Source organism: Eleutherodactylus coqui, chromosome 1 (genome assembly GCF_035609145.1).
Source record: "Eleutherodactylus coqui strain aEleCoq1 chromosome 1, aEleCoq1.hap1, whole genome shotgun sequence".
NCBI lineage: Eukaryota > Metazoa > Chordata > Amphibia > Anura > Eleutherodactylidae > Eleutherodactylus > Eleutherodactylus coqui.
In genome coordinates, this window is record NC_089837.1 from 135,831,138 (window position 1) to 135,856,344 (window position 25,207).

Below are 25,207 nucleotides of genomic sequence, written 5' to 3' on the forward strand. Positions count from 1 at the left end.
TCTATGGATCTATATACACATAATAGTAATAACTGGCAATACACAGGGAATGTGTTTGATCTGTGTCAGCAGTCAGTACTATGTAGGAAGAACAGAAGCTGGTCTGAAGCAGCTGATATGTCAGATTAGGGCAAGAACACATGGGCGTATTGGCACATAAACCAGGGTTCAGTGCGAAAGTTTGAAAAAGAAGCGGAAAGATAGGTCCTGCTGTGTCTTTCTCCCAGGTAGTAGTAAAGATAGGGCAAGTTCTATTATTTGTAATGACACACGGGAATCCCGATAATGGAAGCGAAATCATTGAAATCAATGGTTTTGTTTTGTCCCATTATGAAAATCACAGCCACATAACGGGCTAAATCACACCCATATGTGTAAGCCCTGAAACTGAAAGTGAAAGAATGGGCTTCTACCTGAATTTAAAGAAAGCAAAAATTATGACAACTGCAAAAAAAGGCCAAATTCAAATCACAATCGACAATGAGGTCATAGAATGTATGCGAGACTTCATCTTCCTTGGTTCAAAAGTTGACCAGGCTGGAGAATCTATGCCAGAGATAAAGCGTAGGATAGCCTTGGGGCGAAGTGTAATGTTAAATATGGGCGAAATCTGGAAAAGTAGGGATATCGGTATAGCAACTAAACGCAGGATAGTGCAAACCACTGTTTTCCTCATAGCCATGTATGGATGTGAAAGCTGGACTGCGAAAAAAGCTGAAAGGAGGATTGATGCGTTTGAGCTGTGGTGCTGGCGAAAGCTGCTGCGTATGCCCTGGACGGCGAGAGTAACAAACAGAGAAGTCCTGAATCGTATAAGACCCGATTTATCACTGGAGGGTAAGATGGCCGGACTCAGACTCACGTATTTTGGCCATGTAATGTGAGCAGAGTTGCTAGAAAAATCTATAATGCTTGGGCAGATCAGTAGCAAAAGAAGACCCGGCTGCCAAAGAACACGATGGCTGATACTGTCAGAGCTGATACTGGATATCACACAACTGAGAGAAGCAGTGCAAAACCAAAAAACATGGAAGGAGCTCACATATAGGGTCATTGAGGTTGTGAACAACTAAACGGCAAACAAATAACAGGTAGAACAGGTTGTGTTTGGATTCTGTTTCATCTTAAGGCCAGCTTCACATTTGCACACAAAAAATTTGCAAGCGCAATACACAGAGAATATAACTCACTGATTTCAATGGGTTCATTCGCATGGGCATATTTTTCCTGCACATTTCAGTCGTGCAAAAAAACACGCAGCATGCTCTATTTTCTGCACATTTGCTTACTCAAAGTCCCCATAGAAGTCAATGGGTTTGCTCAACTGCATGCAAAATATAGCTAGGAGAAGCATGAAATACTGCGTGATTGTGCAGGAAAAAGAACACATCTGGAACTCAGACTAATTAGCCAATTTAATCGGTGCATATTTTTTTACTGAGGCACATGCACAGGCCTTATACATACTTATTTTGGCACCCTCTGGTGTTTTTGTTCCACCTCAGAGCTTCCATTAAATATGCCCAGCTGCAGTGGTCACACAACTGTAAGGGATTGGAGGAACTCATTCGCTCCTCTGCTTGAAGACATCATTTGTAAATACAAAACATAACCCAAAGAGGGCAGCATAGTGCAAAAAGTACGATGCCGTTCCACGCTATTCCTTTGCAGTGTCTGAACAGTAAACCCCAAACATTAGGGAGGAGAGGGAGTCTTCCTTCCCACCATGACCAGAGGTAATGTTGATGATGGCTGCAGTCCAAGACAAAAATTGAGGTCACAGACCAATGTGGGTGCCAGAGGAATCTGAGGCTGTGAAGAGGCAGCCGTTGTCCAGAAGGAAGGCGGCATAGGGGTTAGTGTCGCCTTCGACCCATGCATTGGTCCCTATGTTCTCTGGAGCTGCAAGACTGCAAGAAGAGTGCATGCCTCTGATGAGTGGACGTCACGGCAGGAGAGTAGACTCTGAGCTGTGACAGCCAGCTGACATCACCCCATGTATCAAGAAAGTCCCCCTTCGGGAGTGGAAACTGAGGAAAGACTGGTCAATAACGACACTGTTGGCTATTCACATACACAAAGGCTGGTTAACAGCTGTTTGTATACAGTTGACCCATTGAAGCTGCAGGGCCTGCATGATAGACTGTTTACCATAGTGGACAGTAGGCCCATAATGTTTGGAATTGTGAGTTTGTACCCTCCTATGGGGTAGCGTTTACATCACAAGTTTTGTTGTATTGCAGGAACTGTTTTGCCGTCTTTCCTCTACCACCCCCATTTACAATTAAACACCTGCACCTTGCACATGCCCAGTCCCATTGCCTTGCTACTTGTATACAAAGGTCGAAAGAGTGATTCATGCTATTCTGCAGACAAGCCAATTAGAAACAGAGCACTAGAAGCAACACTTTTTCATCAGCACTGGACACATTAACCTCTTGAGGACATGGCCATTTCTTGTTTTTTCATTATTGGAAAACGTAAAAAATTTTATAGGTGGGGTGAAATGAAAAAAAAACTGCTACTGAACCTTTTTGGAGGGTGGGGGTAGTGGTGTTACTTTTATGATGTAGACGATGAGCTAAAAATGACAAATTAACTTAATTCTATGGGTCATTTTTATTATGACAATACCAAATTTATACAGGCTTTCTATTGTGCTGCTTTAAAAAAAAAGTATTTTCTGTCACCAACTTCTAATCAGTTTTATATTTTTCTGTCAATGAAGCTGTGTGAGGTCTCATTATTGCAGGGAGACCTACAGTTACCTATTAGTACAATTTTGGGGCACACACGACTTTTGATTGCTTTGCATAAAATTGTTTCCTTGCAGACTGGGTCACCAAAAAAGTGCAATTCTGGTGTTTTTTGGTGAGATGGCATTCACCATGTAGGATAACTAATGCATTATTTTAATAGATCAGACTTTTTTAAGGACACACGGATACCAAATATGTTAATTTATTCAGTGTTTTGATTTTTTTTTGTTAAAAATGGAAAATGAGTTTTTTTTAAACTTTTCATGCTTTTTATTTTTTGTAATAATTGAAAAACCTATTTTTAGTTTTAAACTAGTGATCATTTTATGTTTTTGATCTGTCTGTGATGTGTCTGTTTTTGTGATTCAAACATAGGTAAAATTATAGTTACTTGCAGCTGCCACTAGAGGGTATGTAGGAGTTTAATGCATTCTGTAGTCTTATCAATAGCTAACAGAATTACCTAGCTTTGCACAGGTCTATTTCCATTCTAATTTCTTAGAAATCTAAGACAGCACTCTTGGGTGGACTACACTTGCTGTCTTGTTCTCTGATGCAAGTATGTAAAGGTTTCTGCCTGAGCCAACTTTAGAGCAGACAGCATACAGTTGTCCATGAGAGGAGCATGGTTGTTCTAAGTTGACACCGGCAGTTTTCAGGGACTGGCCTTGTGCCTTGTTAATTGTCATCACAAAAGAAAAATCGAAAAGGAAACTGTAGGTTCTTAAAGGGAAATGGTAAATGATTGTTGTCACAGATTCAGGGTTAACGGGTCCGATGGTCACAACTTGTGGTGTACGGCACCCAGGGGCAGACTGCAGGTCGACTTATATTCAGCTCCTGTGCTCGTACAAGATGGAACCCAAACATCTCCAGGGTTATGGATTGATTAAAAGGGGCAAGGGCAGACTAAATAAAGTTTAAAGCTTTTTATCCTAAAAAAGGTTAGCAGTGCTTACGTAAAAATATACAAAAGGAAATATTTACAAAAGGGTAAGTAGAATACAAATACACACAAAACAGCATTAAAATAAAAAGGAAAAAAAAAAATGTAGACTATAAAGGCCCATTTACACCAGCCGATGATCGCTACAAAAACGCTAATCGGCGATTGTTTTAGCGATCATTGGTGCATCTAAATATGCGCCCATCATGTGTTTTTTGGGCACTGTTAGCTGATCGTTAAATTCAGTATTTAACGATGTGGGAATGTGGATTAGAGAAATAGGGGGACAGTGACGTACTCAGTAATTTGCTAATTTAATAATGTGTTACAAAGGCTTCCTGGAGTATACCAAAAGAAGCAAATGTGATCAAAATCCCTCTGAGGAATAAAACCATCTTCATTCTGACCACAGCCAGTCAGTATTGCAGCCTCAATCACATGAGGCATTTATTGTTTGACACAAAGTCGGGTTCCATTGCAAAGTCACTGTGCATCTATATTCAGATTTTTTGTTGAATATGTCAAGAACAATAGGTCTTAGAGGGCTATCAGAGCAATTTAATGTTCTGTAACACTAAAACCTTCCTTAAGTGGCCCTTTCCTAGCTGTCACCTCTCGACCTTGCACCTCTTCTGGTCCTTGTGTAGAGTCTGCTTCTACAGACTCTGTTTTGCTTCTCTCTGCGACTTCTTTTACATGACTTTTTTCACCTGCAACTGTTGAGGCTTCTTATCCAGTCTGTAATTCTTTAGTACCCGTCTCAGCTTCAGCAGCCTCACCTTCTGCCTTCTGTTTGGTCTCTTTAGAGGGTTGCTCAGCCCTCACCTTCTCACTGTGTTTACTAGTGTTTACAGAGGCGATATCTTCCCTCAAGACTTTCCCAATTTTTACAAACTGTTCCCTTGTAGCGCGCAGGTCACTTTCTATGCATAATTCACTGCTTGTATCTCCTTTTATACAAGTCTTCAACAAGATCTTCTTTTCCTTTTACTCATTGTCTGAACTGGGTCTTAGACCTCTCTAGTCTCTGAGCTTTCCTTCCAGCAACATGTCTATTCAATACCCAGTGTATCATCTTCACGCTAAGCTTCTTGGCGAACCTATGAAACACAGCCTTTTTCTCTGACACCACTTCCAGGGTGCGTGTCAAGGTTGGCGCTTCAATCACTTTCTTACGAGCCCTTTCCTCAGTACGCTCATGTTTAATGGAATATCTTGAAGATTTTATTTTCTCTTTAGTAAGCCCCTGTTTACACATTCTTCTGTTTCTTCTCCAGTTTGGATACAATCTGATGTTGGTGACCAATCTTCACAGTAATATCTTCTAATTCCTGCTGAAGACTTGTTTTAAACTTCTCAAGTTTATCATAAGCAACTGGTTTTTCCTCATACCATTGATTTGTAGCTCCTAATTCTCTTTTGAATTTCTCTCTTCAGCTCTTCAACAGAATCCAAGCATGCAGTATTCTTTCCCATTTTTTTATCCATACCTGACACCTGAGCCTGAAGTGTTGAAATCACTTATTAATTTAACAGGTTTCTCTTAGTTTCTGCATCTTCCTCTAACTGCTTGAGGAATACATTTCTCTCATCTACCAATCTCTTTGGGTGTGCACTAAGGCCAAGCCTCTGGCATACCTCTTCTTGCACCAGTTTTTGATACTCTTCACTCTGAGCTTCACATTCCACCTGCAGTCTGTGCACCTTCTCAGACAGCTCTACCTGTACTCTGTCACCCTGAGTAATTTTTACTTATAGCTCTTGAAGCTGCATCTCTACTGTGTTTCACTTGCACTCAAAGTCATGCTTTTCTTTCAATAGCGCCTTCACCTCATGGGTCAGACCAGTATATTCACTTTCCAAAGCCTGTTTGGCCTCTTCCAAGGTTTCTTTTACCTTTTCAGTTTGCTCTAGCTGTTCAGTCAGCTTCTGCATCTGGGTTTCATATACTTCAGCTTCCTCATCCAAGGTTATTTGTAGCTGGGTCACCACTTGCTCTTGGAGTGCTTCCTGACTTTCAAAACCTCTATGTGCTTCTCTGCCTGGCTGCAAGCAGCTTTCTCCGCTTATAGGTTTTCTTTGAGCTCACTTATCTGAGACTCCAATTCACCATTTTTCTTAGGTAACCGCATTTTCAACTCCACAATTTGGTTACGCAAATCTGTAGACTTTCCTTCTGACTTGCAACAAGTCATCTGTAACTCTTGGGCTTTTATTTGCATTTTCTTAAGGTCCTGTTCACGCTGTGCAGTTTCAGCTTCCAGACATAATCTGCAATCCACTTAATCTTTGGCTACATTTTTTAGATCTTGTATAGAGATGAGCGAACCTACTCAGCCACGCCCCTTTTTCACCCGGGCGCCACGATTTTTGAGTACTTCCGTACTCGGGTGAAAAGATTTGGGGGGCGCCGTGGGTGAGCGGGGGGTTGCAGCGGGGAGTGGGGGGAGAGGGAGAGAGAGAGGGCTCCCCCCTGTTCCCCGCTGCTACCCCCCGCTCCACCACACCTCCCCCCGGCGCCCACCAAATCTTTTCACCCGAGTACGGAAGTACTCGAAAATTGCGGTGCTCGATCGAGTAATTACTCGAAACGAGTATATTCGCTCATCTCTAGTCTTGTATCTTCTTGTACACTTTTGAAAGATAGCCCGCATATTTCTTTGTCTCACTTCCCAATTCCTTAAGTCCTGTTTACACTGAGTGGCTTCTTTGAGAGCATCCTCTCTTTTCCTCTGGAGTATCTCTGTCTCCTTCCCTATCAGTAACCTTTGCCTCAGCAGAGCATTTGTTAGAGCACACATTGTGGCAAGTTCCTCTTTAAGTCTGAGCAAGTGTTCACTGTCTGTCTCACTTTAGACCACAGGGTCTAAACTGACTACATCTTCTGTTTTACTAGTAGCAGTCTTCTTTCTCTTTTTCTTCCTCCTTGCATTTTTACTATCTCTTGCCCTGCCAACAACTAGTACAGTTTCACAGGAAACTCCAGAGGCAACTCCTGTCTCTAGGATCCCTTCACTTGTAGTACTACATGCATTTTCTTCACTATTTCTCCTCTCTACCATATTTAAGCTAACTGCCACATGAACGGTAGCTGAACTATCTGTAACAACCTGTTCAGACTTTGCCTTCACCTGTGTAGATTGGGAAACATTTCTACAAATTCTAGGTATATCATAGACAGAAAGTATTCCATAACCCCCTTCACATGGTACTTCTGTGTCAATGAAAAACTTTTTCTATAATGCATCTTTAGCAATGTAGTTTTCAGACGTATTTTCATTTAATGTCAATGCATCTGTCTCTCTCTCTCTCTCTCTCTCTCTCTCTCTATCTATCTATCTCCTTGGTTATTTCACCCCTTAGATGCTGTGATAAATAGTGCTTTCAGTGGGAGGTCGCTCCTTCTGTCACCCAATGGCCCTGCTGCAATGTAATCATACAGTTCTAATAGGTTGCCATGGCAGCTGTTGGCCTAACAATAAAGTCCATGTATGTGATGGACTGAATAGAGTCTAATAGTCTGATGGTCATAGCCATAATACATATGTAGTGCAGGCGATCAAACAATCAATGAAATAATCCCCTGTCATAGCTGTGGCACAGGACCCGATACTATTCCATTGCTTTCAATGAGGCCGGAGCAGCTGGGGGGGGGGGGGGGGGGGAGATACTTGAAATATAAGCCCTAACCTGAAAATCATCCCTAACTGTAGAAAAAAAATAGTTAACTCAGACTAGTTAACCTAGGCGCGCTGTCCGGCTCTCCTCCCCAGTCCCTGTCAGTCTTCTTCTGTCTTTCTTGCGGCCAGGGATTGAAAAATTCCTGCTTCCTGAAAGCGCTGCCTCTGATTGGCTGAGCACTGCGACCAATCAGAAGCAGCACTCAGCCATTCATTGATCCATTGTTCAGCTGGAGAGAGACAGGAGTGACTGCACACTGTGTTCTCCACAGGAGCAGCTGATTACATTGTATTCTGCTGACAGCCCACTGCAGCCCCTGCGAAGACAATGCAGCTGAGTGCAAGGTGCAGACCACATGCTGGGATTTGTAAACAGCTGCTAGAGGCACATTTACATGCAAATGATGCTGATAAAGTGCTAATGGGCATTAGTGCTCATTAGTACTTTATGCAAAATGATCGCTTGAACTGTCAATATTTCAATCTTTTGAAAGATGGTCTTTACGTGTAAATGAGCCTTTAGGCATAAAAAGCTATATAAATTTGGTACAGCAATAATTGCATTGACCCAGAGAACAAATTTTTCATGTCAATTACATTGCACAATGAACATCATAAGAACACCCCCGCTCCAAAAAAATAAAATAAATACAAAGAAATTATATATATAGAATTTCATTTTTATTTGTCCCCACTAAAAAAAACCGATAAATGTTAAAGAATACATTATATGTATCTCAAAACGGTGCCATTAAAAAAATGCAACTTGTCCCACTAAATGTAAGCCCATATGCAGCTATTTAAACAAAAAATAAAAATGTTATGGCTCATGAAATGAGATGATGAAAAAACTTTTGAGAAATCACTTGGTCATTAAGACACACTAAGGTGCTGAATGGAGGTCACATAGATAATGAGTAGAGAAACATTAATTATGATGAATGAATTATCATTATACTGTCTACTCCAGCTTCTGGAAAAACTAAGGGATCATTCACACTGGCGATCGCGAGAAAATGGTGGCAAAATCAAAGCTTTGTTCAGATGATTTTTGAGCATCAGCAGTGCTTTTTCTTATGAAAAATCATGCATTGCATCGCTGCCATCCATGATTTTCTTGCGCGATATATTGTGTAAAAGTCAATGGGAGTTTCTAATGTTAAAAACGCATCGCAGGACAATTGCAAGTTTGTGCATTGCGATGCGATAAAAAGGAGGTTCCATAGGGAAACAAAGGCTAGAAAATGCACAAAACGCAGAAAGATAGGACTTGCTGCAATTTTTTACACGCCACATCGCATGAGTGAAAACATCGCAAATAGGAATGAAACCCTTGAAAATCATTGCTTTCATAATTCTGCGTTTTGGGTGGTCCTATCAATGATTAAAAGCCATTTCTGTATATACAGTCATACACAAACAGCTGTTAATCACTGATAGCTCCGCCCATTGGACTCTTCAGCTCAGAATGAGCAGAGATAAAAAAAAAACAAGTTACAATGAATCTTTCCCCATAGACCTATATATCAATCTGCTCAGCTCCTCCCGCTCTATAGCACGATGCACACAGTTTGGACAGTAGGATCAAGCTGACAGGTTCCCTTTAAGAACAAAGGAGCATGGTGCGCAAATCTTCCCCTCTCTTGCTTATATTTCTGATACCTTTTAGTTGAAGTTACACTTTGCTAAAAACAATTTGTTAAACGGTAAAAAAGCTAAACTTGCTCAAATATAAAAGTCAGCACACAACAGTGAACGTGCTGTGAATTGATAGCACTGTCAGTCCCACAAAGACCATTTCTCCATCCAATTTTTGAATGTATTCACCTATGATTGAAAATCTGTCCAAACATGATTGCAAAACAAATAGGTTTCAGTTACAAGCCCATCTTTCTCATCTCTCCTGAGTTCTGCGCTCGGAAATAGTCCACTGATACATTAACATTATTGGCTTTAGACAGGGCAAACCCCATTTGCTGACAGTATAAAGAAGCATTGATTAGCTACCAAAACCCGTGTATAAACTGCAGGTCTGGGAGTAATAAAATGGAAACTCACTTTCTTGATTTCCCTGCAGCTTAAGAACTTCCTTTATTTGATGTGATGTTGTTCCTTTTGCTCCCAGTTTTATCATTCCTAGAATCAATGTAGCACCAAGTGGGGAAAAAATAATGTTCTCTTCTGCGTCAACTGAACGTATGGCACGGTACAGATCCACAGCAAATTCTGTAATGGTATCTCCCCAGAGCCTTGGAGCCACACTAGTTATAGTAGCTCCAGCCAGAGTCATAGCAAACAGCAGCAGGAAGGTTCTTCTCATTGTAATACAATCCTCAAGTACCCTTCTGGGTCCTGAAATGGAAACTATATAAGTCAAGAACAAAGGACATAACTAGATTGCTATTGTCTCTTATTGTCTCCGAGCAATTTGTACAATTCATATAAAGCTACCTGTGATCCAGGTCTGCATATAAAATGTAATATTGCTCAGCTATTTTGCCAAGCTTTAGCTCTTACAAATATACAACAACGTCCTTTTCTTCATCCCTCTTACCTTATGTATTTCCATTATATTCTTGATTCTACATTAAACAAGCAAATACTGAACTCGCTATATTTTCTATTAATTTTATGCACAGTTACTTGAGGAAATGAAAGTTTCAGACTTTGATTCTGCAGTTTTTTTTCTTTCTTCATTTCTGCTACTTATTTGTGTCTTATAAAGTACTTACTTGTTAAACAGCTCAGCATTTCCCCTGACAAGAAAAGTAAATGTCTCTGAAATGTAGAGGGAGCTGCTATAGCATGTTTAATCTGTCAGGCCGATGATTAATTTCTTAAATGTCAGGCTATGTTTGTTGACATTGCTATCTGGAAACTTTTTTTTTAAAACTACTGAAAATCTTCCTTTGGACTGTAAGTGTATTTCTTTTGTTTTTAAGTATGTGGAAATATTGGTAAAACATGGAGGGTTGAGAGAATGAAGGACAAAGGAATGATTTATAATTTGACCCTTTCCCTTTTAAAGAGATAGAAATAGAAAAAGAGAGAAATTGTAGTGAAGTAAGTTCTGCATAATCTGATATTGAACTATCTCAGGGTTACATGGTTAAAACACTTTTTGTGCTTCCTCAAAACATGTATACAGTTGCCATATGCTGGTGTGCCATTCTCCATTGGAGCCAGAGCACTATAACATAACATAGTGTGCTGGGCTGAAAAAAGACAAATGTCCATCCAGTTCAGATTGTTTCCACCCCTTTCCTCATGTTGATCCAGAGGAAGGCAAAAAAACCAATGGCACTCTGCGACCTTGTGTTCTGCAATCAGCACCCTGTGATGGAGAGAAAGGCAAAAACTTTCCAACTTCAAATGTGAGCGAGCATTGCCCTTAGCGAGTACCTGCCCGCTCAAAAGAAAAGGTTCGGGTGCCGGCACGGGGGAGTGGTGAGTTGCGGCAGTCAGCAGTGGGGAGCGGGGGGGAGAGAGGGAGAGAGATCTCCCCTCCATTCCTCCCCGCTCTCCCCCGCAGCTCCCTGCCCGCCGCCGGCAGCCGAACCTTTTCTCTCGAGCGTGCAGGTACTCGCTAAGGGCAACGCTCGCTCATCTCTAAATATTAGTTTTTCTACAGTGGTTTTTATTCAGTACCAGTATGTAATAATAGTCAGTCACGAGGTGTCGCCGTATTATTTGGGCCTTGTAGAGTGGTAAATTTGGTGTTTGTACAGTGTGTTTTCTTCAGTAGCAGTATATAGCTAATATATTTAATTACTGTATAATTGTAATATTTGCTTCTGGAGAACTTCAAGAATATTTTATGATAACTATATATGTTTGGGGTTTTTTTGGGGGGGGGGGTGCATCATATGCCTTGGGGGGTTTGTGCCCCTAATCTTTTAAAACCCTATCAATGCCCCTGTGTTTGATTGCATGCTAGAAATATGGATGAGGGCTCTTTTTTATGTGCTAGAAATCGTTCTGGCCTGTCCATTGACAGTAATCCGACATTCAGTTTTCTGCATACAGAAACTGAAGTAGAAGCGAATGACTTTTTGTTTGTCGTTCAGTTGGAGCATGCACTTACACTGAATGATAATTGTACAGATTCCTGCTGGTCTAGAGAGTGCTTCAACGAGTTATGGGCCATTTACATGGGATGATTATTGCTCAAAATTCCTTCAAATAAACAAATTTGAGCAATAATCGTGCAGTGTAAATGCAAAAAAATCGCCCACTTTTCATTCACAAGTTTTTAGCGCTGACTTTGAGTCAACATAAAAACCATTGCTGAATTGCAGGCTTGTTGTTCAGTGTAAACATAGAAGGTGAAGCACTGAGTGAGAAGCCAGCCATCTAGGGATGAAATCTGTTAGTGTTAACGCTCTGCATGAGCGCTGATGACCTTAGTGGTGACGTCAGCGTTTGTGCAGTTGTTTACCTGACTATCATGCCATGTAAAAAGGCCATTAAGAGAAGAGATCATTGCCTTGTACAAAGAAGGAAAACGATACAAAAAGATAGCAAACGCATTAAATATTCTTAGAGGTACAGTTGGAAGTTAGATCACAAGTTCAAACTTAAAGGAACACTGGCTACATTACCTGGACATGGCAGAAAGAGGAAGGTATCACCCACTGCCATCGGATTCCTAAGGAGGCAGTTGGGGAAAAAACCTTGAGTGACTGCAAAAATCCTGCAGCATGATCTAATGGCAAGGAGCATTGAGGTTTTCATTTGTACAGTAAGGTGCATAATAATTGCTAAACATCTTCATGCCCGACTGCAAGATGTACACTCCTACTGTCCTAAAAGCACTAGAACTAGTCCTCCCATTCTGTGAGCGCCCAATGTAGTTTGCCAGATGCATTCAGTAGTGACTTAAACAGTGCACAGTGGGGCAATGTCTGGGAAGGTAAGTATGGACTCAGCGTGTCAGCTCCTATGAGCCCATATCTTTAGCATATGGGACTCAAAAGAACTGACATACCACTAAGAAACAACAGATTTAGTAGTTGATAGTGCCAGATGGGCATGTTAAATAGGATATTACCAGTATATCATATGTGGAAAATGCAAGAACCTGGAAAGTAACAACACTTTCTTCTATAATAGACATCACTAATTTCATCCAATTTAACTACAACGTGGAACAGCAGGTGGCAGGTAGACTAGGCAGTATAGCCGAGTTTTAGCAAATATGGACTAAGCTGGATGAGTTCCAAAATGTCAATATTTCAGTTCCAGCTATTCTTAAAGACTATGGAAACCTGCAGGGGCATTTTATTTTACTTGAATGCATGTATTTTGGACTGAAATTCATTTTTGCAATGACGTTTTATTAAAACTTTTGTAGCATTTGGTTTCTTCAGTTCTACCTATCACTGTATACACTTCAATCCAGGCAGTGAGTTTTACTGAAAGTTTGGTTTTCAGCTCTTATCTCTTCTCTCCTGAACATTCTTATCAGCTAATTTGTGACCACAACAAAGTTTATCTTTGTTGTGGTCATAAATTAGCTGATAAGAACCTTCAGGGGAGAAAAGAGCACAGAGGGAAACTAGACTACATTCACATCTGTGTCGGAGACTTCATTCCTTGTCTTGAGCACAGATTCAGCATAAAATACCAGGTGAAAAAGCACTGCATACTATACTATTTTCTCCAAGAAAATGCCAGAGGGCATATATGAAGATGGACCCTAGTATAATCAATGCAAGCCATTCAGTGCTATTTGATTCCATCATAAGACGGGTATGTCAAACGCAAAAGAAAAGTCAAAGATGCTGTTGGATATTTACAAGATGAAAATGGTGAATTGGTAAAGAATGATGTTGAGAAGGCCGAACTTTAAAATTCCTATTTTGCTTCTGTTTTCTCTCAGAAAGTAGATGGAACATCGACTGATCTTCCCTGTGCTATTGGGTGAAATTAAAAAAATGTAGACTATCTATAAGCAGAGAGATGGTGAGGGAACACTTAGCTAACTTTAATGAATTTAAGTCTCAAGGTCCAGATGAATTGCATCCTAGGATACTAAAGGAAGCAGTAGATATAATTGCTGAACCACTTGCCATAATCTTTGAAAAATCCCTGAGAACAGGAGAAGTCCCACAAATTGAAAAATAGCAAATGTTGTCCCTACTTTCAAAAAAGGGAAGAAGGTGGATCCAGGAAACTACAGGCCTGTGAGCCTGACTTCTATACCGGGAAAGATCTTTGAACAAATTATTAAACAGCATGTATGCAAGTACTTGGATAAAAATGGAGTAATAAACCAGAGCCAGCATGGGTTTGTAACAAACAAGTCATGCCAGACAAATCTAATTTCCTTCTATGACAGAATCACCGACTGGGTTGATCAGGGAAATGCGGTGGATATAGTATATCTTGACTTTAGTAAAGCATTTGACAAAGTATCTCATACCATACTTATTTTAAAAAATGACCAAATATGGGATTGACAAGGCAACTGTTAGGTGGATTTACAACTGGCTGAGTGATCGTACTCAAAGAGTGGTCATAAATGGCTGCACATCCAAGTAGAAGAATATATCAAGTGGGGTAACACAAGGCTCTGTCGTCCTGGACCCAGTGTTGTTCAACGTTTTTTTAAATGATCTGGAGGAGGGAATTGATGGGAAATTGATCAAATTTGCTGACGACACAAAGCTAGGAGGGATCGCTAACACTAGTGAAGACAGAGAGAGTATTCAAAAAGATCTAGAAACGCTTGAACAGTGGGTGGCAACTAACAGAATGGTATTTAACAAGGAGAAAAGCAAAGTCCTACACGTGGGCAAGGAAAATGAAAAAAGTGCATACAGAATGGAAGGAATTGGTGTAAGCAGCACATGTGAAAAAAACTTGGGTATACTAATAGATCATAGACTGAACATGAGTCAACAATGTGATGCAGCAGCCAAAAAGGCAAACAGAATTTTGGGATGTATTAAGAAAAGCATAGAGTCTAGATCATGTGAGGTAATTATCCCTCTCTACTCTTCTTTAGGACTGGTTTAGACACAACGATTCTAAATCGTTGAGTCTAACTGCATGGACATCATGCAATTTTCATTATCGAGCGCTCGGTTGTCATTCATTGAATGGTCGAGCCAATCAGATACAACTCTTTCAGTAGGTGGGGATTTTAAATCCCCGCCTGATGAACGAACTCCAAAGTAATGCAGGGAGAAGACCTGGCCACAAGCGGCTGAGCCCCAGCAGCGGTGGAGAGGTGAGTATATATTTTTTTATTTTTTACCCCAGCTATGGATGATTTTTTAGGGAAGGGTTTTTTATTTAAAGCCCTTCCCCGAAAATCACTGCAGAGTTGCCTTTCTTCTGCATACCCTGCTCGAAGCGCTCAGTTGGATGCCAGCTGAGTGCTCCGAGAAGACAACAGCTGTATGGGGTGTTGAATGCAGAATGATAGGGAAAACTTGACTTTTTTGTAATTTGCACAAGGCTACAACATTGCAATGTTTTAAAAAAATTGAAAGTGTCTGAAGACTTTCCAGACTGACTGTATATGTTAAACAGATGCCATAAGTGATGGATACCACTGTATGGCATCTTTCACAGACATCCATAAATTCTAGGCTATTATGGTGTTTTTATGATGATTAAAAGCTGATGAAAAGTTCATGATAAATACATTTAACAAAAGTCTGCGATGGATACCATCAGTTACGTCTGTCACCCACGGGCTTCCATGTTAAAAAGAACGCATATTGCATGGTATACATTTTTTTTTTACTGGATTCTGGTGGATGAAATTGCATAGTCCACTATGTTAGTCCACCTTCTTTTTGCAGTATACTAACATATAGCAGCCTAATGGAGACCAAAAAGACATTATTTTAACCTTTACCTGACTAATGGACCCCTACGGACATGTTTAGTTTGCACATCAGGAGCTTTCCCAACATACATGTTAAACATATGTCCATACTGGGGTTAGTAATAAGGTCATTATACTGACGTTATGGTGAATCTTACCACATTCTTATTGCAGATTCTGATTTGACATAATCCTGTTATTAAGAGCACAATATTTAAAAGAACATCATCAGAGTTTCTAAAAAATAAGTGTCCAGACTGCCAACAATTATTTTTTTATTCACTTGCAATCAAATATACTGCAGTTTAATGACATAATAATGTATAGTATAACAGATTAAAAACAATATTACCTTTCATCGCGTTATTATTAATTTAATCAGTATTCCATTGACCTGTAGCATCTATTTTTATTGCTAATGATAAAAGTCCAGGTGGAAGCTGTTTGGAAATTCCTCCCATGCTGGTTCCACCATCTGTCCACAAAGGGCACTTACTTTCTTTTGTTTTCTTTTCTTTTTGTGAGTGAACATAAATGGCAGTATGCCATGTGATAGAAGAAACAAGTGTGATTGATGACACTGGAGATATAGCCCCAAATACTTTATACAGTTGGCCCCTAGTATTTTCTTCCAAGTCAAAGCTTGTTAATAAGAATATGATCATTAGTGACTGGTAATGAAGGAAGCTGGGAGGAATCAGGAGGGAATTAAATTAAAGAGGTTGTCTGAGTTATAGGTTTTCCTTAAAATGTCCTTCCCATGTAGTAAAATAACTAAGAGTCATATACTCACCTCTCCCAACTCCCACTGTGTCCTACTCTTCTTCCCGCTGAAGTCATGAGGGGCCTAGACGAGTTTCTTGAGTGATACAATATTATATGTTATAATCACTAATAACATCAGAAGGGTTGTTAATCCAGGGAGTATTCTGATTGCCAGATTTGAGTCAGGAGGGAGTTTTTTTCCCTTAAATGGAGAAAATTGGCTTCTACCGCAATAGGTTTTTTTTTGCCTTCTTCTGGATCAAAAATGGGGGGTAATAGGCTGAAGTAGGTGGACATATGTCTTTTTTCAGCCTTACATACTATGTTATTATGTTATGTTACAGGCTTCTCCAGCCTGTTTACAGGACGTCATAGGCTGTGGCAATGGATCGCTGAGCTCTGTTATTGGCTGCAGCGCTTGTGATCTTCTGTAAACCAGGCAGAACTGTAGCATACACAAACACAGAGGCTGAGGACCAAGCAGCGACGTGGGACAAAGTAGAATCAGGAAGAGATGAGTTTATGCCTGTTAGTTATTTTACTGTATGGAAAACCTAAACCTCGGATAAGTCCTTTAATAATAATAACACCGGTCAACAAATTTTTACAAAAGTCATGTTACTGAAATGAAATGAGTAATTTCTTATCATTTTCTATGTGCTCAACACGAATATGACAGAATGCAAAATTGGCTCTATTTTCTTGTAATCTGCAATTACTGTTTACATCACAAAATACATGCCAATAGTAATAAGCCGATGGTTAGTACCTGTAAAACATCAAGTCATAGACTACGTCTTAGATATCTTTGCCTGTCTCTTGTCCAGCTGTTCGGGAGCATCTCTGTGCAGTGTCCAGCAGTAGTCAGCCAGTATGGTGGTGGACCATATTCCCTGGTATCTTTGTTCCATTGTTGCGATATCTTGATGAAAACATTTGCCATGTTCATCACTAATCATACCACAGCTGTCTGGAGAGAAATCCAGATGGAATGAAGGAAGTGGATCTTTAGAGACATATTGCAGCCAAGTTTCTGATGCTAGTTTTTGTACTAGTTCCTTGTGGCTTTCTGCCTTATCATTCCCGAGAAAGTTTGTAGACATAAGGCAAAAAGCATTCCATGCTTGTTTGTCAGCAAGTTGTTGAAGCGGTCATTTTGAAGAGCTCTCGAATTGCCCCGATAGTTTGGGGGTAGTGCGTTCCAGAGGACTAGTGCTTCTCTGGAGAAGTTTTGGAGGTGGGAATGAGAGGTTCGAGTTAGAGGGGTGCTTAATCTGATTTCATTAGCAGAGCGGAGGGCACGGGCTGGGTGGTGGAATGAGATGAGGGATGCAATATAGGGTGACATGGTGCTGTAGAGAGCTTTGTGAATGAGTGCAGTGAGTTTGAATTGAATTCTGTATAAGACAGGCAGCCACTGCAGTGACTGGCACAGGGCAAAGGTGTCCGTGTAGCATCTGGACAGGAAGATGAGCCTGGCTGCCGCATTCAGGATGGATTGGAGAGTCTGGTGAGGGGGAGGCTGATCAGCAGCAAGTTGCAATAATCACGCCAAGAGTGGATTAGGGCAACGGTATCATACTGAACGTCAGTGACAGCGGGTGATGAGGGTCACATTCTGAAACCTCTTCATTGGACACCGTAAGAGGATAGGCATGTGATTGCAATGGGTCAGATTTACTAAGTGACCTTTAACATGGGTGGAATTAGTCAAGGTATATTGAGCACCAAACTGTGCACGACTCCGTGTGGATTTTAATAAGGAAATGAAAGTGGCTTAATTCTGCCAGCAATTCTACATCAAAATCTGCAATGAGACTTGCAGATTTTGGCACAGAATTTACAGTGGCAAGTTAATATGTGTATTTGGGTGTACAATGTAGGATAATTCTGGGCCATGTGAAAGCACCCTAACAATTTCTTATATTTGTACTTTGCAAATTTAAGGTGCATTTAAGGCCCATTTACACTCATCCCTGTGTGTCCTCGCTCCCATGCTGTTGCTTGGGAGCTAGTATCGCTGGCTCGCTCACAGAGCGGCTAGCGGGGAGGGGGGGGGGGGGGGGTTGGGGATTGCCGGAGATTTCTCTCCTTGCGCTCTTCTTCCCCTCTCTATTGACCTAACATAGCGACCGTTCAGTATGGCTGCTATTTACACACATAAGTGATCAGTTCATCGTCTGTCATTTATGCTGCATGGACGATGAGCTGAACAATGATTGCTCAGTGTAAATAGCAGCCGTTCAGTACTGAATGGCCGCTATGTTAAGTTAATGGAGAGGGACGGGGAGCGTGAGGAGAAATCTCCTCCAGCCGCCCTGCTGTGAGCCAATGATACTAGTTCCCATGCAACAGCATGGGAGCTAGTATATGCGGGGATGAGTGTCGGGCATCAGTTGCCCGACATTCATCCCATGTAAATGGGCCTTTACACACACACATGATCGCTCAAAATTTGTCAGAAACTGACAGCCCTTTAGTACTTCATTGCATGTATTTAGAGAACAGTGGGTGGTCTGCTCTCTAAATACACCACTATTGTTTTCCAGCAGGACAGCAGCTGATAAAGAATGTGATCAGCCTTTAGCAGCACTGCTTGCGGAGAACACAGTGTGCAGTCTGTCTAATCAGCAACGATGGATTTCATGCTGACCTGGACTCAGCGATGGATGAAAAGTGCACTGTAAGTGCATAATGGGTGCACATTTACACACAATGATTATCGCTCAAAAGCCATCTTTTGAGAAAAAATCGTTGTGTGTAAAAGGGTCTTTAGACTAGACAGTTTTTAAATGTACTGACAATCTAATCTAAGTTTATACCATTTATCAGTTCACTTAGTTTGCACACAAAATTACATTTTTTGAAGGAATGCTGCTTTATCGGATGCAGCTAGAAAAGTGACCTAAAAAACGTGTGGTACAAAGCATGTAACACAGTTTTCTGGTTCAATTTTTTGCCAGAAAACTGTTGCCTTTGCATTAATAAATTTGTTGTACCCAGACACACTCGAATATGTGCTTCTTGTTACTTAGATGGTCATGTGACCTTAAGGGCGCCCACCCACTGGCGATTTTTTTTCCTTTGCGTTTTGCGTTTTTTTCTCAAGAGCAATTAATTTTGAATGTGCTCCTGTCCACTGGCGTTTTTTTTTTCAGTCCGTTGCAATTTTTAACATAGAAACTGTCAGTTGCATATGTGTCCTTATTTTTCTCTTAATGCACCCATGAATGTCAATGTAAATTAATGGAAAAAGCCGCGAAAATGCCGCGAAAAAGCCGCGAAAAGCGCGCCAAAAACGCTGCGTTTTTCACGCACGAAAATCGCAAACGCCAGTGGGTGGGCGCCCTTATTCTGACCAGCTCAGATTTACTTGGGGTTATGTGTTCAGTTTCTAGTCAATTTCAAAGACTGTTCTATGCTGGTACATGGACCTTAGCAGAGAAATTGCCTAGAGGGGGGCACAGGCACGCCTATCACAGTTACTTAGGATGATCACATATCTCCTGTGACGTTTTCTTAAGGAATGCTGCTTTATCGAATGCAGCTAGAAAGTAACCTAAAACACATGTGGTACAAAGCATGTAAGACAGTTTTCTGGTTCAATTTTTTGCCAGAAAACTGTTGCATTTGCATTAGTAAATTTGTTGTACCCAGGCACACTCGAATATGTGTTTAGAATTTCCTTTTAGTGCTGCAACCAAGGAACACTTGAGATTTATGTAAGTTGGTACCATTGTTGATACAGACTTTGCTTTGGTGCTCATATATGTACTATTCTGTTATTAACTTTATATACTTGACAGTGTACCAAGGTGGTGTCACTAAAGGCTCATTTAGACACAACGATTACCGCTCAAAATTTGCTCAAAAGCCATCTTCTGAGCGATAATCGTTGTGTCTAAATGTGCCCATCTTTCAGTTTTCTGCTAGCAGAACAGTTGATAAGCAGGACCGCATGCTGTGCTCTGCCCGGGGGAGAGCTGATAACAGCTGATTGCTTTATCTCAGCTGTTCTCAGCTGTCAGCTGAACCAGAAGAACATCTGATAAGCAGGACTGCACACTGTGTCTGCTGTCCATGGTGCTGAATTCTCCATGGGAGCTAGAGATTACATTGCTTTCTCTTAGCAGCAAGTAACTGAACAATGGAGCTAATTACAGAGCTCAGACCTCCTGCTGAGTTCTGTGACAGCTCCCACAAGCTCATTTGCATGCAAGTGAAGCTGATAAAGTACTAATAGCAATTAGGCCTACTAGTACTTTATGCAAAAGGATCTCTGAGCTTTCAGCAGGTTAAAGGAAAAAAGGGGGGCCTCACCTCTCCTGCAGTGCCACGATATAACAGAGAAGAAAAGATGGAGCTAAATCTTCTTGATGCTGTCAGCTAGCGGCTGTGATATAGTCTAAATGTATGTGATAAGAGGACAGTTCAACAGCTTTAAATCTTCTTTATTGTATTCAAAGAGCTTATAGCTCACAAGCCGTGTACAAGGAGTGCTCGACGCATTCAGGCTGGGGGCCTTTGTCAATATCTGTTGACAAAGGCCCCCCAGCCAAAACGCATCGAGCATTTCTTGTACACTATATGCTCTTTGAATGCAATAAAGAAGATTTAAAGCTGTTGAAGCTGTCCTCTTATCACATACACTAAGCTTTCAATCCTTTAAAAGATTATCTGTGTGTGTAAATGGGCCTCGAGGGCCAGGAAATGTATGCTACATACTGCACTCCATTCTCTAATGAGATACACCTTAAAGGGCAATTATTTTTTTATTTATTATGTAACTATTCCCCCAGTAAGAAGAAAAAAGTGAGCTAGTATTACTTTGGTTAGTTATTCCTGTCTTTCTGAAGCTCTTGGCTTCTTGTTCCTTAGATGGTCATGCAACCTCAATTCTGACCAGCTCAGATTTACTTGGGGTTACGTGTTCAGTTTCTAGTCAAATTCAAAGACTGTGTTATGCTGCTACATGGACCCTAGCAGAGAAATCGCCTAGAGGGGGCACAGGCATGCCTTTCACAGTTACTTAGGATGATCACACATGTCCTGTCACACAATTATAATAGAGAGCATAACTCATCCTCCTGACTGTATACTTATGGTCTGTAGCTTATTTAGGTGAATAGAGAAGGTAATGATAATTAAATTGTACCCCCAGATGGCAGAAATGGTATAACCTCTAGCTAATTCTCTGCTGATGCATCATTGTATAGATGTATAGATGGCAGAAATGGTATAACCTCTAGCTAATTCTCTGCTGATGCATCATTGTATAGATGTGAAAGTGTAAGTAAAAAGTCTCAAGATTACTTGAGTTCTTCAAGTTAATCACTCTCAAGATGGTGCCTGATAATAAGCAACAGACAGGGGCCTACACTGCATGGAAATGACTGCAATGCACAGAGGAGACCACCGAAGTGTGAAAGGCAATCAGGTGAAGGGGGCTGGCATGGTAAAAATGTTTTTGCCAGAGTGGCCCTTTAACCAAATGGCCTACATACACCTCTGCATTAGAGCTTATCCCACTCCTGCTTAAAGGGGTTGTCTCACTTGCAACTGTTTTACTGCAGGAAGCAGACAGCTCTGTGCATCGCACATTGCTCCATGTTGGTACCACAAACTGATCCTATTAAAGTGACTGGGACTCAGCCTGTAGTACCAACCCAGGTCACTGAGTGATGTATAGAGCTGTCTCCTTCCTACAGCAAGAGAGCTAGAAGTTGGGCAAGTTTTTATGGCTATAGTTCAGTAGTTGCAGTTGTACCAACTAGCTTAGCTTTATTGGAACACTGATTTAAAGACCCCTATTTCGGATAAGCACATATCTGTGTGAGTAGCTCGATTTGGAGCCCACATCACAGACTCCATCATATTTGATAGGGAAAACATTGCTGCGTGCATTGCTATTTTTCTCTTTCAAATGATGTATACCTCAGTTGAACTGAACAAACCCTACTGTACATCAAAGGGGTCTTTTGAATGCCAGTGGTGTCTCTTGTGCATCAGGTCCTCCACTGTGTCATACAGGACCACCGCAGAGAGAACAGAGCCTAAAGGAAACCAGGCAATGACAAACTGTGAGCACTGTCACATCACTACACATCTAGAATGGCAATGAAAAACACTTTCAATGCACTGGATGGGGCCAGAAAATCAGACAATTTTGTTTTATTGTGTCTGCTTGCGTAAGGCAATTTTTCAACTTTTAGCCACGTTCTACTAAGAGCAAAAGTAGCAAAAAGCATAAAAATTGGTATTTTGTAAATACATTTATACTGCAAAATGCCTTTATTATTTACTTTTTAGGCAAAAGTTTCCTAAAGGTAAAGCTTCACATGAACATCAATGCCACATGGAACATCAACGCCATATGACAGCCTTGATATTTGTTACATTCATAAACCTCATGAGGCTCAATTAAATACTTTTTTGAAGGAAACAATAAATCTAAAAGTGAATTATATTAATAATTAAATACTTGTCCTAAAGCATCAACAAGCACATTGAAGTGATGCTTTTCAATGTGAAATCGGGATTTTGAATTGCATATGTCCTGAAGCTGAATCTTCAACTAAAATAATAGCAAAGCTATATCTTCATTTCTTCCCAGTTTATAACTGTAAAGACTTCATAGCAATGGATCAGCCACTAGGAGGGACTCATACATGATCATTAGGGGAAGACACAACTTATTGTCATTTGCCAGATTTGTTTAGCTGGAAGTCTGTTGCACTTAAAAGGAACTCATCATATTAAATATGCAATCCATTCCGCAGGCATTATGGTATACAGCAGGGGGAGTTGAGTACATGGATAAATAGTTTTGGGGAAAAAGATTCAGTATAACTTATTTATTTATCTAAGTCCCTGCTCATTCTGGGTCTAGGAGTCCATTGGGTGATCTTACCGCTTATTGACAGCTTTCAAGGTATGAGTGTACATATAGAAATAACTTAGCCATGACTAAGAATGCTTAAATGTGTTGAAACATGTTGGTAATACTTATTGCATCCATGTAGATTTCGAATATAAGGAGGTTTTTTTCAATAAAAAAGGTACAATTTTGTGAGCGGGACTTTAGTTTTCTTTATTGCAGAGTTTTTGACTGGAACTGATCCTTCTTCCATATTGGAACCGAGAGAATTACAGGTGAGCTGGCGATTTTCAATTATTGTGCTTGCATATACCTGCACGACCACAGTCAAGTGTTGCTATGGACATGCAGAGACATGGAACATTGTCATGTAACCAGGGGCATAGCTAAAGGCTCATGGGCCTGGGTGCAAAAGTTTATCTTGGGGCCCCCCAACTTCTCTTAAGCCCTTAATGCAGAGACGTAACTTGAAGCTCCTGCGCCCCAAAGCAAAACATGTAACAGGACTCCTAACTATAATGCTTTTGTTACATTTGTGTGGGCAAATAGGCATCAGGCCCACATGAACGTGACCTAAAGACACAGGTTAGGACCAAAAATGAACAGAGACTGGACATACTGGCAGAAACATCAAATAAGACAAGGAACTGCAAACTGCAATCAAGACTCACGAACAGCCATAACATAGGACAAACGGCCAACACACTCGCCAAACATCCCCGCACGCTAAAGCAGATGGAATAGCTTAATATAAATACAAGGGATTAATTTGTGAATTGGCCAAGACACTTAAGCCGCGAGCCCAACAATCAAGGGTCCACGTGTCTCGTGGTCCCTACTCTAACAAGAGACATAATCCAGCAGCACAGGACACAGTTCACAAAGCAAACTGCACAGAAAGGTAACAGAACACAAGCCACACAGCAAGTTGCAACACAAAGGTAACAGGACAAGTTACACAGCAAGCTGTACACAAAGGTAACAGAACACAAGCCATACAGAAGGAAACATAACTGCTCACCATGGGCATCAAACAGACACTGAAAGATGCCTGTGTTTATATATGAACTCGGACACTGGGGATTGGCTGGCAAGAGCAAACCACACCCAGCCAGCTAAACTATCCCTAACCTGTGAAGGTGTGCTCCTGGAACCCAGTAGAACAACAGACTCCAGCAGCACAACCTGACAGCTTTATTCATAATACTGGGCTTCCTATATGGAGAACAGAGTCCTTATGGGCCCCCTAAAGCTCCTGAGGCCGGATGCAACCGCATCCCCTATAGTTACGCCAGTGCATGTAGCTGCATAGGCATCATTGTGCAGTTATTTTTTACATGCACTCCCTTCTTAATGAGCATTTTATATATTGGGTGGTGAATGCACAATTTGCGAAGGCATTCTATGAGTGATAGAACATTTAATGTTAGGACATTTTATATAGAAAGTGGCTAATCCTGCAAAGTGAATTCTACACATTGAAACAGCAAGTCCAAGTAGACAGGCGCATGTTTAACATACAGCATAAGAAGAAGACATGGTTGTTACACTTGTCTGTACACCATTTAGAATGTGCTACTTTTCTATTATCCTTGTGGTTTTCTTGTTTCTCTTTATCCGGGATTCTTGAAACATTCTCTCATTTAGTTGTTTTGCTTCTTGTTCACGTTCCAATATTTCTCTTGGGAAGAGGCTTCCCTCATCAAACACAGCTTTCAGGGCTATAATAGCGATAGAATCACATTTACATTATTCATACGACTGGCAAGAACCCAAAAAGTCTTTATTAACACCAATGACTGCTAAACTGACCCAGTTTCACATTATTATCCTGTCTCTTATCACAGACAAGGTGACATTTTTATATGACCAAGGGCAGAAGCAATTCAAAGTGCAGAACTTGTTTTAGTAAATACAGTGCACGCCATTAACGTGGTCGTTCCCTCTCTTATTCCACACACATTTCAGAATATGTTACAAATACACTCTAATCTTCAGGATTATCCTTTTTAGCAAGACAAGAATTCTCATTAGCATGTCTTTGTCGTAAATGTACAAGGTGGATTTTCAGTTTGTTGTAATAACAAGTGGAGATAAGTATGGCATTTAAACCTCACCCCATATCAACTCTATAAGCTTTTCTTAAGAGGATCAGGTCTCCTGACATGTATGTTTTAGAGAATAATTGTATTATTCATAACATAACAATTCAGGAGCGACTTTTCTTTTTTCGTTGTTATTTTTCCTATTGTAGAACTTTATGAATACATTGTTAACTGAGTGTTGCTAGTTGGGGTAACACCCATTGCTGAAGGTATCAGACTGTGCAGGGATACACAC

General features: G+C 40.7%; 2 protein-coding genes across 4 annotated transcripts in view; both read right to left on the minus strand.

Moving 5' to 3' along the window:
* Positions 1-10,136, minus strand: part of SERPINI2 (serpin family I member 2) — a 53,582-nt gene extending 43,446 nt beyond the window's left edge. Inside the window, exons 1-2 of the mRNA XM_066589982.1 lie at positions 10,118-10,136; positions 9,444-9,749 (exon numbers count right to left, since the gene is read on the minus strand). Coding sequence (XP_066446079.1) covers positions 9,444-9,749; positions 10,118-10,136 — 325 coding nt within the window. The remainder of the gene's footprint in view (positions 1-9,443; positions 9,750-10,117) is intronic.
* A 12,336-nt stretch (positions 10,137-22,472) lies between these two features.
* Positions 22,473-25,207, minus strand: part of WDR49 (WD repeat domain 49) — a 115,573-nt gene continuing 112,838 nt past the window's right edge. For all 3 annotated transcript variants that reach the window (XM_066600714.1, XM_066600708.1, XM_066600698.1), the window contains one exon: positions 22,473-24,588. In XM_066600714.1, the coding sequence (XP_066456811.1) occupies positions 24,443-24,588 (146 nt within the window). In that variant the 3' untranslated portion in view covers positions 22,473-24,442. The remainder of the gene's footprint in view (positions 24,589-25,207) is intronic.